At 36.2% G+C, this 14,728-nt stretch overlaps 2 protein-coding genes across 3 annotated transcripts in view; one reads left to right on the top strand and one right to left on the bottom strand.

Moving 5' to 3' along the window:
• The window catches only part of LOC119083772, a 114,965-nt gene that overhangs the window by 90,845 nt on the left and 9,392 nt on the right, over nt 1–14,728 (bottom strand). The gene's annotated exons all lie outside the window — the stretch shown is intronic.
• On the top strand, nt 8,698–10,090 carry LOC119083925. The gene is made up of 3 exons (XM_037193739.1): nt 8,698–8,854; nt 8,931–9,430; nt 9,498–10,090. Exons 1-3 carry the CDS (start codon nt 8,739–8,741, stop codon nt 10,088–10,090), a joined length of 1,209 nt encoding a protein of 402 aa, XP_037049634.1. The 5' UTR covers nt 8,698–8,738.

Below are 14,728 nucleotides of genomic sequence, written 5' to 3'. Positions count from 1 at the left end.
TTCTTGTCGATTGATGAGAGTGTTACTGAATGAAGAACAAAAAATTCCGTCTACCCCAGCGATATCAGTTATTTTGTAAGTATATAAAAGGACTTGCGTCACTTTCACACTTTCGGAAATCGATGAAACAATACGAGGAAAGAAAAGTTCGAAATTGCATTTCTAGAGTGTTTGGCCACAATTCACCCGAGAAAATGCAATTTCTAACCTTTTCTCGAGTTAAACACATCGTTTTTCACAACAAAGGAGCTTCAGCAAAGGGTAGAAAATGACTATTTTCTCACCTGCGTTGTGAAAACAACTATTTCATGCGTGCGTTGGCTTTTGTCCTATTTTCTCCCCTCAATAGGCCATGAGTAAATTGTGTTTTCTTGTCGACTGGCCGAATGACATTTCTAATGATAAACGTGCAGTACTTTCTCTCCCGTGGGGAGAAAAAAGCATGGCGAATCGATGTTTTCGTTTCGCGGAGAAAAACGGCATTCCAGGCAACTGGGAGAAAGAGTACATTCCAGCTGGATCGGAATTACGGCCCTCGCTTCGCTCTGGTCGCAAGCATCGCTTTTGTTGGAAGTTCCTATTTCCAATTCGGCAAAGAAATGTTTTTACATAATTTCGAGAAGCGCTCGCTGCGCTCACCCTACCCTTCGAACAAAAGTTGTTTGTTACGACCCAATCGGAATTACGGCCCTCGCTTCGCTCTGGTCGCAAACATCGCTTTTGTTGGAAGTTCCTATTTCCAATTCGACAAAGAAATGTTTTTACATAATTTCGAGAAGCGCTCGCTGCGCTCACCCTACCCTTCGAACAAAAGCTGTTTGTTATGACCCAATTGGAATTACGGCCCTCGCTTCGCTCTGGTCGCAAACATCGCTTTTGTTGGAAGTTCCTATTTCCAATTCGGCAAAGAAATGCTTTTACATAATTTCGAGAAGCGCTCGCTGCGCTCACCCTACCCTTCGAACAAAAGTTGTTTGTTATGACCCAAAAAGGTGAAATACGAAAAGAAATCAGAGGTGCAAAATTTTACTATTAAATTTGGTTCAGGTCTGTACGTGGTTGTCTAAATGTCTAAACTCTCACAGGACCCTATGCACACATTCTGCGAGACCTAGCCTGAACTAGAAACAATGAGACGACGAAATGGAATTGTTTTCCTTATAGAAACAGCAAGAGAAATAGTTCGTCGACATTACAAGAAATCGTAAATGTTTTCTGCAATTACAACAAATATTTTTCGTGTTGAATTATGCGGAATAAATTTACAAATCCAATTTCATATGCATAACTATAAAATATAATCAACAATGTTCCAGTACAATAAAACATAATTTTTTTTTTCATAAATTCATTTTTTTTATCCGTACAACAATGGATATTCAAATAAGCCTCTTCGCTCTCTGTCGCTCCTCGGTTCCCTAAACAAAAATGCCTCTTCATCTATAACCAATTTTGTAGTTTTTTATAACATTTTATAATCGGGGAATGTACATAAATTGAAGAGAACTAAGGTTATGAAACAACACAAAATGTACGAGAAACAAATGAAATGAAAAAAAAAAAATCGAAAAAATTTCTCGAATTTTATTTTTCATTTTCAAGAATTGAAAAAAGGGTTTATTCCATATTTGCATAATGATACATCTGCGCAAATAATAACTTTTCAAATCTGGATGGTAGAATAACATTATTGTGTAATATAAACGTAATGGAAAGCGCGTACGGTTCTCGGGTTTATTTTATTTTTCCTTCAATTTAAGTTTCATTTTTAGTTGTCAAAAGGCTCTTTTTATTATTTTTATTTCGTGTGTGTGTGCGTGCATAACATATCGGAATCATCCGAATAGGTTTTTAAGGTTTTAACAACGAACCTAATTCCTTTTGTGTTATTTTTGTTATGATTTTAATACTCGAAAAAAAAGGGATAATCGAGACTTTTTATCACAAATTTGAGAGAGTATACATTGCGCAAAAACGGTTTTGTATAAAAAAAAAGGATTTAGTTTTGTCGGTCGATTGCTTGCGATAGATAATAGCACAACATTTATGATCCAAACAGATTTAGCAGAAACTAAATCAAATAAACATTAGAAGGTCAACAAACTCTTTCGATAAAATTAGAAAGCTGTTAGTAATCGAGCCTTTAATGTAGAATCTTTAGAGTTGTAGAAGTCATCGATGTTTCCAGTCAATTAAAGATTCCCAGTTTATGATATTTTGGCGCAAAATTTGAAAATTCAAATTTTGCGCCAAAATATCATAAACTGGTAACACTGGTAACTGGTACATCGATGACTTTTGAACTTTCAAAAATTGAAAATTGTGTTTTCTCCAGGTGAACAAACTGTAAGACTGGAAAAATGCCTCATCTATTGCGAAGTACTAGATCTGGTTTTGCAGCACCTTGTACACCTCATATTGAAAATATTGATGAAACGTATGCAGTGAACAAGGTTTCATACAACTTATACAAATATGCATCTCTAGCCGCACACTACTGACGGAAATCTCAAAGGGGTACGGGGACATTGTGGCAATGACACTATAGGTTATGCCATCTGTTATGGACACTGACGACAAAAATAAGCCCTCTGCCGAAATAGATCTTATACGGCAATCTGAATGTTAAAACAAATGAAGTAAAAGATTTCGCAAAAATATGTTGACAACGTTTTAATTCCAAGAAGTAACAGACTCGATAGCTATGTCGCAGTGAAATAGAGGAACTGCGACAGACATACCAAGAGACAAAACACTCGAATCCTTAATGGTTTTCAGAGACGTTTTGAGTACACTTTCATATATTACAACTTAATAAAGACCACTGATGGTATAATAGCATGCAATAGGATATCAGGCTATGTATAAAATAAATAAGGGTCGTCTGAACTGCATCGTGGACCCCTTAATGGCTGTACTTCGGTTAGAAGTTGCATTTTTGTTGTCATCTAAGTTTTCTCATTTGAACCTCCTTTGACAGAAAAGTAGATTACATTGGATGCTGCGAAAGTAATTTATTACGGGAGGTAGTGGTGTTGTGATCAAAACAAACTCACAAGTGGGTTTTTGAGCAATAAGCATCGGTAAGTGCCTTTTTGGGCAAGTTTGGTTTCAATATCCGAGCCGAAGGCGAGGTGTACAACTACACTTGTTCAAAAGACAGTTGCCAAAGCAAGTAACTCAAGCTAGCAAGTATCACAAGGCTGTTTCCGAATTAAAGAATTAAGTAGCAGCATCCAATGTATTCTGCCCCATGTTGATGATCAAAAAGAAATTCACGTAAATTGAACCAAAAATATTCTTCAAGTAATGGATCATTTTCTCACTGGGCAAACAACTCTGTAATGGTCAACTTTCGAATGGGACAGGCAATAAAAATAGAAACTCAGAAACTGAAATTTTCCTGCAGATCGTTAAACGACCTTGTGATCATCATAGTTATAATGGTGATTGACGGATATATATGGACAAATAACGTCAATCGATCGGAGTTAATGGTTTGAATCCGCGTCCAAATCCATCAGAATCCATATTCCGGTAAAAGGTTCCCGATTTTGTTTCGCTTTTAAGTCAACTCATCATTGATGTCTACGCGGACATCAATAAGTTAGATAGAGATTGAAGAAGAAAAAAAAAATGAAGAAATATTTTTCAAATAGAAATCATAAATTCCACCAGATCGAACAGAGATTGACATCACAAAAATAATACTTTGGTCTGAACATTATAACTAACTAGCAACAACAACTCTTTTTTTTTTGGTAGAAAAAAGAGACGAACTTTGAAGTGAATCCACGAAAAAATGAAACTTATTTAACCATAATAAAATATGATGGACACATGGTGCAGTTCATACATTAACATTTTTTTGTTGTTCCTTCTTCTTGTTGTTATGTGATCAGAGAGTGAAAAAAAAAATCTTTTATTAAAACGTAAATTTGTATGTTGTATCTATCACACAACGTATAAAACGTTCGTATGTACGATCGACCTATGGTTTAATCTTTTTATTATGAAGAAATATACAAAATTAAAAAAAAATCCGAGAAAGAAAAAAAAAACTTCCACGAAAACCATCATTTCTTCTATAAAAACCGTTGATACATGTCCAAAAATCTTCAACATACAAAAATTTTTCGTCTACATTTGAAACATTTTAGACTTAATCATGACTATTAATAATTGAAAAATCATTTATCATCTCAAATTAATATTTGAAAAAGAGTGGAGAGAAGACGGGACGAAGAAAAATAAAATGTGGTACGACGAAAAAACACAATTTTTTTTTGTTTGTAAAAAATTTAAATGAATCTCTTCACTCTTGCGCTGCGATGGATTGGATTTGGTGATTGGTGTAACTACATATATAATACCCAAATCGATATTTATATGGACGTTGTACAAAGAAACGATTTTACTATGGAGAACAATTTTTATTATGATTTTTTCCCGAAAAAAAGAAGTTTTTTTTCGATTTTTTTTTTGCCGAACAGTTTGCTTAATTAACTGAAATATTTGTTGTTGTTGTAATGAAATGAAATCGTATGTACAATGCCGCTCCTTTTCACATTAGAAAATGTAATTGTGTGTACTTTGAATGTATAAATTAGAAAATCGAAATTGGTAATGGGACACAATTTAGTGTTGTTGTAGCATGAAAAATTTAACAAGTTTTTGAATTTAAACCGAAATTGTAATTTATGCAACTAGTTGCGAAAAGTGGTAGCTTCGCCCGTTTGATAACCACATCCTGTGACAAAAAACTACCACTTTCGCAACGTGTTGCATTCAATGTTTTCTGCAACCAACTGCGAAAAGTGAACTTTTAAATTCAAAACATAACTCTACCTTTAACATACATATCAGTCGTTTTAGAAGTTTTAGAACACTGCTTTTTATAACAGTTTATAACAGAAATTCGAAAATTTAACGAAAATCGAAAATTCGACGAAATTTGACGAAAATCGAAAATTTGACGAAATTCGAAAATTCAACGAAATTCGAAAATATGACGAAAATCGAAAATTTGACGAGAATCGAAAATTTGACGAAAATCGAAAATTTGACGAAATTCGAAAATTTGACGAAATTTAGCGAAAATCGAAAATTTGACGAAATTCGAAAATTTGACGAAGAAAGTAATTCTCTATCTGCCACCATTCAAGAAATATCTCCAAAACCCCAATTGACCCACCCATTTCCAACTTTCGACATTTTTCACAAATGCCCTTCTTTTCTACACGTAAAACTCTGAGACTTTGCCGAAGAAAGTAATTCTCTATCTCTCATAACCCAAAAAAATATTAGTTCTTTCATCCTACGCTCGAGTAGCTCAAAATGTGGTCACTCTAATCACTCTAGCTCAAACGAATCTGCTCCGATTTTTTTAATTATTTTTTTGTTCGAATCGTGTTACGAATACCTTTCATTTGATGGGTCGCACGCCTCTGTAGGTTTCAATACAGCTAAGCTACAGCCGAAAACGCGTTCCCGAACCACGAAAACCACACTCAGAAACCACTTCGAGGCCAATAAAACAAAATTCTGGTTTTTCCTGGGGTAATGGCGTATCACAATTTCATTTTTATGCCCACCCTGAGGTTCCTGCAAAATTTCATGGAGATTGGCTGACTAGTTTCCGAGATCGTCCGTCGATAGATAGATAGATAGAAACATACAGAGTAAGTTGAAAGATTTTGATTGTTTGGAAAACGTTAATTTGGTGCATTTTCTATCAAAATGACCAACTTCAAAACGATGTATCTCCGGCAATTTTAAAGTTACATAGTCGAGTGATAGCTCGTTTTGCTCGTATTTGAAGCGCGAATAAGACAGAATAGGATTTGTGGTGATACAGGCCAAAGGAAAGAAACTTAAATTCTCGCCTATATATGTAAGTCCTCCGCTATCGCTCCGGACATGATAGTTGCCGCGTCTCAAAAAAATTTCTTCGTTCTTTTTTTGGAAGTTAGACTGCGTCAAGTCCTCCGCTAACGCTCCGGACATGATTCTACATGTGTTGCTCGATAAACATTGGGTTCTGGTGTTGAGAGTTCGAAATGTGGTCGAGGCAGACTTTTTGTTTACGGTTAATGGTTCAAAAGGAGTGGTGAAAAGTAAATCCGTTTCACCACTGGCGGCGAAAAAGTTCAGTTTTCGCAGCTCGGTTGCAGAAAAATATTGTTTTTGTATTGATTGGTTTTCACGATGGTTTTCATTTTACAGTGGGAGAAAATGGGGAAGTCACATTTTTACCGATTACAATTCAATGCACCGAGAAACTGATTTTTTATACTTTTTTTTGACGCACAGTGAACGACATCTCAAATGTCTCACTGTCAAATTTTTCTGAGAATTTTATTGTGTCATTGCAAATTCACAATGAAATTCTCTGAAAAAAATGACAGTGAGACATTTGAGATGTCGTTCACTGTAAAACGTACAGTCAGAGGCATTGAAATCGCAGCATAAATTTGCTTTGGTTGTTTTTCAGTTGATCCACACAAACAATTAAAACTGTTTATACGGTTTGGCCACCACCGCGTGCGGGTAGCAACTTCAACCGTATAAACGAGTATAAACAGTTTTATTTGTATGTGTGGATCAGCTAAAGAACAGCTGCAGCAAATCCATGCTGAAATTTCACTGCCTCTGACTGTAATTCTAAGCGGCAGTCGCTTCGCCTTGGATAAACAAAATGCACATAAAAAACGAGACTCTTCTTCTTTTTATCCCTAGTTATGTAATGGATTTTACATGATACATGCATCGAAAACCGTACTTTTCTTTCGACGCCCTCTGTATGCGAAATTACATATATCTGAATAAATAGATGAAAAGTCCAGTTTTCGTGTGTTTATTGACCTCAGCTACGCCTCGGACCAACAAAATTCTCAAGAAAACTCTATTTTTCATCTTTTTGTCCCTTGCCATGAAGTAATTATTTACGCAACTGTTCACATCGTTCAGTATACAACTCGCAAAATTGCCTAAAATATACCGTCCAGAACGGATGCGTATACAACTTTTCATGCTGAGGGCCTAAATTATGAGAAAAATTCAGAAATGTATACCCAAGGCATGAAAAGTACAATAGTATTTTACATGATTAGGGATAAAGAGATGAAAAATAGAGTTTTCCTGTGAATTTTGTTGATCCGAGGCGAAGACGAGGTCAATAAACACACGAAAACGAGACTTTTCATTTTTATCTCGAGTTATGTAATGGATTTTACATGCTGAGGGCATCGAAAGAAGTGCTTGAAACATGAAAAGTACGGTTTTCGACGCATGTAGCAAGTAAACTACTTTTCATCCCTAGGGTTATAATAAGCGACTTTCAACCTTAGGGAAAACATAATTATGCAAAAAAGTAGTCTTCGAAAAATAACGGTTTTTTGTTAAGTGAATTAACCCTCCTACAACTGCAGGCATTGCTGCTGGTATTTGTTCTTTTTGTCAGATGTAAAAAAACAGTTGACAATTTTAAGACTTTTTTTGAAGTACTAGATTTTGAGGAACACTTTGGAGGCATGCTGTAGAACCATTTTGCGCTCAAAATGAAGAGTTGCATCGATTAAGAATAGATAAACATAAAAGGATTCAGTCCTGACTCATTAATGTCATTCTGATACAACTATAATTCGATCGAGTGTCTAAGGTCTGGAACTGGAACTTGTAGATTGAAAGAAGATTTTTCTTGGATTTGAGCGACTGTCCAAAAGACAACTTTTTTCTTCGATTATGCAGTCATGAACACCTAACAGTATCACTGTGTTATCGATCTCCTACTTTACTAATCCACTTTGTTCCACACATTCACGTGTGGATGAGTCACGAGATGTGAATGTGTAACAAGGCGGACTAAATGTTGCTTTGGTTTGGGAATTGGGTTTTAGTCAGGCTTCGAATACCTTTTGTTAAGTCTCGTGAATTCCTGAACCTCTGGATGAAGCAGGAAACAAAATTCGTGACGAAAATTTCGTGGAGGTAACAAACTCAAGACGATCATGAATAATGAAACTCTAGAAGACACCCGCTAGACACTTCGACAAACAATGTATGTGAATAGCGTGAATAGGGTCACACCCTTGCTAGAAGGGTTAAGGCTTTTCCTCGCTTAGTTTCAAAATTCACTGATTTAAAATTCTCGAGTAATCAAAGCTATCAACAGACATAAATAGTAAAATAACCAAACACTGGGTTCATGCAAAACCGACATCGATTCTTATTAAACGTTGTGTTGTGGAGGGTGTGGATGAACGTTACTTCTACAGCAAAATATTGGGATTACCTAAATTCAAATTACTACTCCTTCTCTACCAGGCCCTCCAATCCTACACGTAATCATTAAAAGCCAATTAATTTTGCCTGTACAAAATCCAGGCAATCGGTCGAAATAACTAATTTTAAATAACTAACTGCCAAAATAAATAACACCAAAAAAACTAACTACAAAAATAACTACTGGACTAAATGACTAATGGTCAAATAAACTAAGCTAGAAAAAACTAATACCAAAATATCTAAAATGTTGATTAGAGAAAGTACTCGATTTTATCATCTCACTGGTTTTTATTTTTCGGTAAAATGTGAACACTGCACCGGAATAAGCAAATGTTCTTTTGTATGAAAAAAAAACTCTCCCAACATTGTTACGACTATTGTTGCTGTTAGTATTACAATTATCATCGCGCATTGAAGAACAAAAACTGTGTCATTTATTTTAAAGTGTGATAATGTCTACGTTAGAAATTGTGCGTAATCAAAAAGGTGGTGAGGTTGCTCTCCACAAAGGATATGAATACACTAAAAACGGGAAATCTACTGAGACCCAATACTGGAGATGTACACAGTAATTAAATTAGAAATATTTTCACATCAAAAGCCATTTTTAACGATTTGAACTCTTTTGTTATTTTTATCAAAAGATATTCCATGACTCGCTGTCCTGGGCGCATGAATAGTGTCGGTATCAATGTGAAAAAAGTTCTCGATCACTCGCACGCACCTGATGTTCGTAAAGGAAATGTTCGAAAAGTACTTGAAAATATTCGCAATCGAGCACTTTCCACAACTGAACCACCAAGAAAAATTCTACGCAACATCACATGTTCGATTGGCAGAGTGTCCTCGGTAGAGCTGCCCAGTAATATCAATATGACACGTGGTATACGCAGGATTCGTAACAAAACGGGAGTTCATCCGAAAAATCCGAAAACATTGGCTGAATTAGTAATTGATGGAGACAATGCATTGACCTTGAAGGGCGATCTTTTTGTTTTGTACGACAATCAATCGGATACGAAGCGAATAGTCATATTCTCAACAAATACAAATCTTTCGTTCTTATCATATTGCGATGAATGGTACATGGATGGTACGTTCGATGTGGTTCCAACAATATTCAAACAATTGTATACGATTCATGGTAAGAACTAGAAACGTTAAAAAATTGAGGCCATTTTTCTGTATCTATCTGTGTGATTGATAATTAGGCAGACGAAATAAAACTTATGTTCCGTGCGTGTACGTCTTGGCTAGTGGTAAGGATTTCTTCACCTACGCTGAAATCTTTCGCAAACTTAAGGAATTACAACCAAGACTGAAACCGAAAACCGTTATGGTAGACTTTGAACAGGCTGCCATGAAAGCCATTCAACAAACATTTCCTGGAGTGGAGGTCTACGGATGTTTTTTTCATATGTGCCAGTGCATATACCGCCATATACAAGCACAAGGTCTACAAAGTATTTACGGTGAAGATGAGAATTTTGCCCAATACATGAGATGCTTAGCTGCATTAGCATTCGTTCCACCCGAAGAAGTGGTTAAACGATATGAAGAATTGAAAGGATTAGATTTTTTTAAAGCGAAGTTAAGCGGTAAATCAGCTGTTGATGTTGGAGTACAAAATTTGTTGTCATACTTTGAAAAAACTTGGATCGGCCACTTCGCGCGTAATAGATTTGTTGAGCCCCTATTTTCAATTGATTTGTGGAATGTTTACCACCAAACTCTTGCTTTCTTCCCAAGAACCAATAACGCAGTTGAGGCTTGGCATAATGCCATTACGATATTGTTCATATGATATCGTTGTGCATCATCCTTGTATTTATAATTTTATTGAAGGCATTAAAAAGGAGCAAGATGCCGCAGAGATTTTAATTGCTAAGATGATGTCTGGCATACCAACAGACAATAAACAAAGTAAGAAACAAATAGAACTCGGTGAGCGATTGGTCGCAGTGGTAAAAATGTATAAAATTGATGATGCTACTTTCGACATAAAAGATTATTTATTCGGAATTAGCAGCGCAATTTCGTATCCATCTACTAAGAAGTGATGCACATCTAGCAATATTGTAAGTGCTTTCAATTAATTGGATGTGGAATTTTAAAATATTTAATTTTTTTTGTGATAATGAAGTAATTTATAGTTTTTAAGTCTTTTCATGAATTTTGTTGGTCGTTTAGAAGTGGAAATTGAAAATTGGATATTTTCTATTTGATAATGATGTTAGTCATACTTTGCTTTTTTCGGGCGTTTCGATGTAAGGACTAAATTTAGTGCTTGTTTCACACTTTAATAAATATTTGAAATGTATTGTTTTTGTTTCCATTGACTAGTTAACATAATTTAGTAAGAAGATTGAAGTTTGCCGTAAGGCCGCCTGCTGTAAGGCAGTTTAAATTTAGGTTTTATAACTGTAATTTCGTAAGTACGTAAAACTAGAAGGTGCTAGATCTTGAAAGTTGAAAAAAAAAAAAAAAAAAAAGCGGGGTCAAGGGGCGGCAGCCCCTGCATAGGGGGGTCAAGGGGGGAGTATCCCCCCTTGCGAGGTTTAAGGGGTGGAACGGGGTTTGGGGCAGAGCCCCATGAACGTCTGCAAGGCGGTAAACGAAAGCTCGCCGCAGGCGCGGGGGTTTGGGGGCGGAGCCCCCGTATTTTAAACTAATTCATCTCATAAAATAATTGTGCTAGTTAATTACGCTACATGAACGTCTGCAAGGCGGTAAACGAAAGCTCGCCGCAGGCGCGGGGGTTTGGGGGCGGAGCCCCCGTATTTCAAACTAATTCATCTCATAAAATAATTTTGCTAGTTAATTACTCTACTAATTATTTTGGTCATTCGTTTTTTTAGTTTTAGTTATTTGCTTATTAGTTATTGACGTATTAGTTATTTAAGTATTAGTTAATTTGGTAATTAGTTATTTAAAATTAGTTATTTCGACACCAAGCCCAAAATCCACACTTGTCACAAGTGTCTATCCAAACATCGTCGTCATAATGCAGACACGACTGTCTTAACCATTTTTACTCAAAATGGAAATTCGAATGAAAAGAATTCTGCGCAAAAAAAAATGTTTTCACAAAATTCTTCGACCGTAATTTCGGTCCAATTAACCGCCAAATTTTCCATTGCACACATTCTGTTACCGAGTAAACAGCATGCTTGCTATCAATGTCGAACAGAAACGAATTATTTTCTCGATTTTGTTTTCTGCGTTCATTTCACATTATTCTATGCAAGCGCGGTCGTGTGTTTTGTATGATCTTTAAGCAATTTTTGCCGAACAAATTACTAAATAATAATACGACCCGGATAGCAGACGGGAACGGGATGTCACAATTTGTGGAACATTGAGCGTCCGAGGTAGCAATTCGCAATAGATTTACGTATTCTTCTGGTGTTTGTTGGGATAGGATCAAGTAAGGTGGAAGCAGAAACACCTGAATCAGTTGCATCAATAAAAACTTTATGGGAGTCAGCAGCGACTGTCCGCTTCTTTCATTAGGTTTTCAGAGTAAGACCGTAAAGACACGAGCAATTACGCGTTGACAAGAACGACAATTATGCTGCATTTTCCATTATTCATCACAGGCTAAACAATGGAAAGTCCAGCATAATTGCCGATTACATGAACACAAAATGACTCGTGTGCTTCCAGCTTAATGTTCGTATAAATGGTCGCATAAAAAAAAATCAAAGACACAAAACAAAAAACTGGACATCGACCCTTCGACACCTCTGAGAACATATACTCCAGTATATCCACCCAGGAAGCACAGTAACGACAGAGTTGCAGACGAGTTGTGAACGAGTTATAGAACTGTAAACGTAGACGAAATGCAGTTCGACAATCAGAACACCGTTACAATGAAGCAGCGTCAGATTATTGTTTGACTACTAACATGTCAAACCGTCCCTTTGCTCTAACAATGTAGCCAGAGAGGATAATCAGGGCAGGCTCAGAGTTGGAAAAACCATTTTTGTATGGAGAAATTGAAGAAAAAATGGTTTTTACAAGTTTCAATGCGGGTTCTTCCTAGCTACGGCGCTGCTCTTACACTCCTACTTATCAGATTTTCGTAATTTTTTGAGTTTCATGTAATTCTCAGGAAGGTGACATTTGTATCACCCTGGACAAAATTGTCACCCAGGACGATATTATCGTTTGGAAACCGATATTATGCCTACATGACGATATTATCGTTTTTGAACGACAATATCGTTCCTGACGATATTGACCATGTAAAAATATTCCGCCACCAATAGGAGAATGGAGTTTAGAAACTAAGGGTAAAATCTATTACGATTTAGTACTTTTCTTCATAAGAAGACTGCTGTCACTGAATTATTTTTTCATGAACAAACTTCACTGCTGTGACATTTCATGGGAATGAATCAATGTGAAGTTTTTACACAAAAAATAGTCCAGTTAGATTGAAGTACTAAAAAAAAAATTTGGCGCCTCTACAGGCCAACCGACTAGGCGAATTTCTCAAGTGAAATTTACTTCCCTTCGTTTATGGGACAAGTGGGTTGGCCTATAGAGGCGCCACATTTTTTTCATAGTACTTCATTCTCTGTGGCCTATTTCTATGTGAACCAACTTCACGTTTGTCATTACAGAACAAATGTCACCATATGAAGTTGGTTCACATGAAAATAAGCGCAGTGACAGCAGTAATTCTATGACAGAATGTACTAAAATATGGGAAAACTCTATTACATTTCTTCTTAGTTTCTAAACATCATTCTCCTATAAACTACTACAAAGACCACATCACACTCTCGCCATAGACCCAGACATCGGATTCCCATATTCAGCTGCCTATATTTCGACGTAGGTGTACTAAATGTTTATCGGGCTCAAAGAAACATGTTAACACTGGCGTACGGCGCTCGTATATGTTCAATCTATAACTTTTTATTGAAGTAAAAAAACGAAGAAACAAAAAAAATTGCCGGCAATCGACAATCCGCATTGAATGGGTTTGAGAGATAGATCACATTGGTTGTATTATAATGTGTATCTACCACATTAATAATAATAAGCGATTTTAAGGTGCAGTACTTGTATTCATAAACAGTTTCGGTTCGGATTTCTTATTTCGGAAAATTTTTGCATTTCAAATTTGTGTTTTGTCGATTCATTTCAGAACACGCACATCGACATGGATGAGGTAATTTTTCGGCTTATATCTAGACAGATTTGGTATTGAATGCGTTTTGATGGTTGTGTCCTTTCGCGCACCAAATACACATCGCATACAATTGAGAACCAAATTATTCGGCCCGAATTTTTAGGTCTTTTTTCTTCTAGAAAAAATACCCTATTATGACCGGTTTGTCTGTCTGTCTGTCTGTCCGTCTGTCTGTCTGTCTGTCTGTCTGTCCGTCCGTCTGTCTGTTCCACAAATTTGGTAGTTTTGGTAGCTCTCAGTCGGTAGTTGGTATTTGTGGTAGTTTCGAGCTGGATTGACATTCAAAATTGCAAAGCCCCCATGAGCATATCAACACCAGGCAAATAATAATTATTTGTTATCTGATCACCGAGATAGCTCACACTTAACATTGTAATTCGAAAATTTGGTAGTTGGAAGTTGGACTACCAAGGCTATAATTGACTACCAAGGCTATAATTGATTACCAAACGTAATTTTTGGGGAAGAGATGTTTACTATTCGAGAACTACGCATCGACTGACGAAATTATTCTAACTGCTCGGCTATTTATAAATCGGAAATTTGGTAGTCGGTAGCTTTGGTAGTTATGGTAGTTGCGAGCTGGATTGACATTCAAAATTGCAAAGCTACCGTGAGCATATCAACACCAGGCAAATAATAATTATTTGTTATCTGATAACAGATAGCTCAGAGTTGACACTGCAATTCAAAAATTTGGTAGCTGGTAGCTGAGTACCGAGGTTATAATTGACTACTGAACGTAGAGGGAAAGATGTTTACTATTCGAGAACTACGCACCGACTGACAAAAATATTCTAACTGGTCGCCTATTTAAAGTTTAATTTATGGTAGTTGACTACCAAACTGGTAGTTGAATTCCAAATTGGTAAAACGTTAGTGGAGATGTTTACTCGTCAACAGCTGGATATCGACTGATGAAGCTATTCTTCCGCCTTGCCTACAAAAAAAGAAAAAAGACCTCACCAGGCTTTAGCCGGTCTATTCTTGTTTTTTAAATTTTAACATTCCTATCGTCCCAAGAGAATTTGCTTTTTAATTCAATTCTGAGTGAATCTGCAGTGGAACATAACTCATAATTTCCACAACATTTCGCGTACATCTCTTAGGCATCGGGTTTTTTTTTTAAACATTTTTAATCGAAACATCTTATACCCATAACGTGTTTGTTGTTGTTGCTGTTGGTGCAACTTTTTTTCTTCAATTTTTGTATTATTTTTTCGACCAAAAAATGCG

Source organism: Bradysia coprophila, unplaced genomic scaffold (genome assembly GCF_014529535.1).
Source record: "Bradysia coprophila strain Holo2 unplaced genomic scaffold, BU_Bcop_v1 contig_70, whole genome shotgun sequence".
Taxonomy (NCBI): domain Eukaryota; kingdom Metazoa; phylum Arthropoda; class Insecta; order Diptera; family Sciaridae; genus Bradysia; species Bradysia coprophila.
Note: the sequence above shows the minus strand (reverse complement) of the source record. Positions and strands in the feature narration are given on the sequence as shown.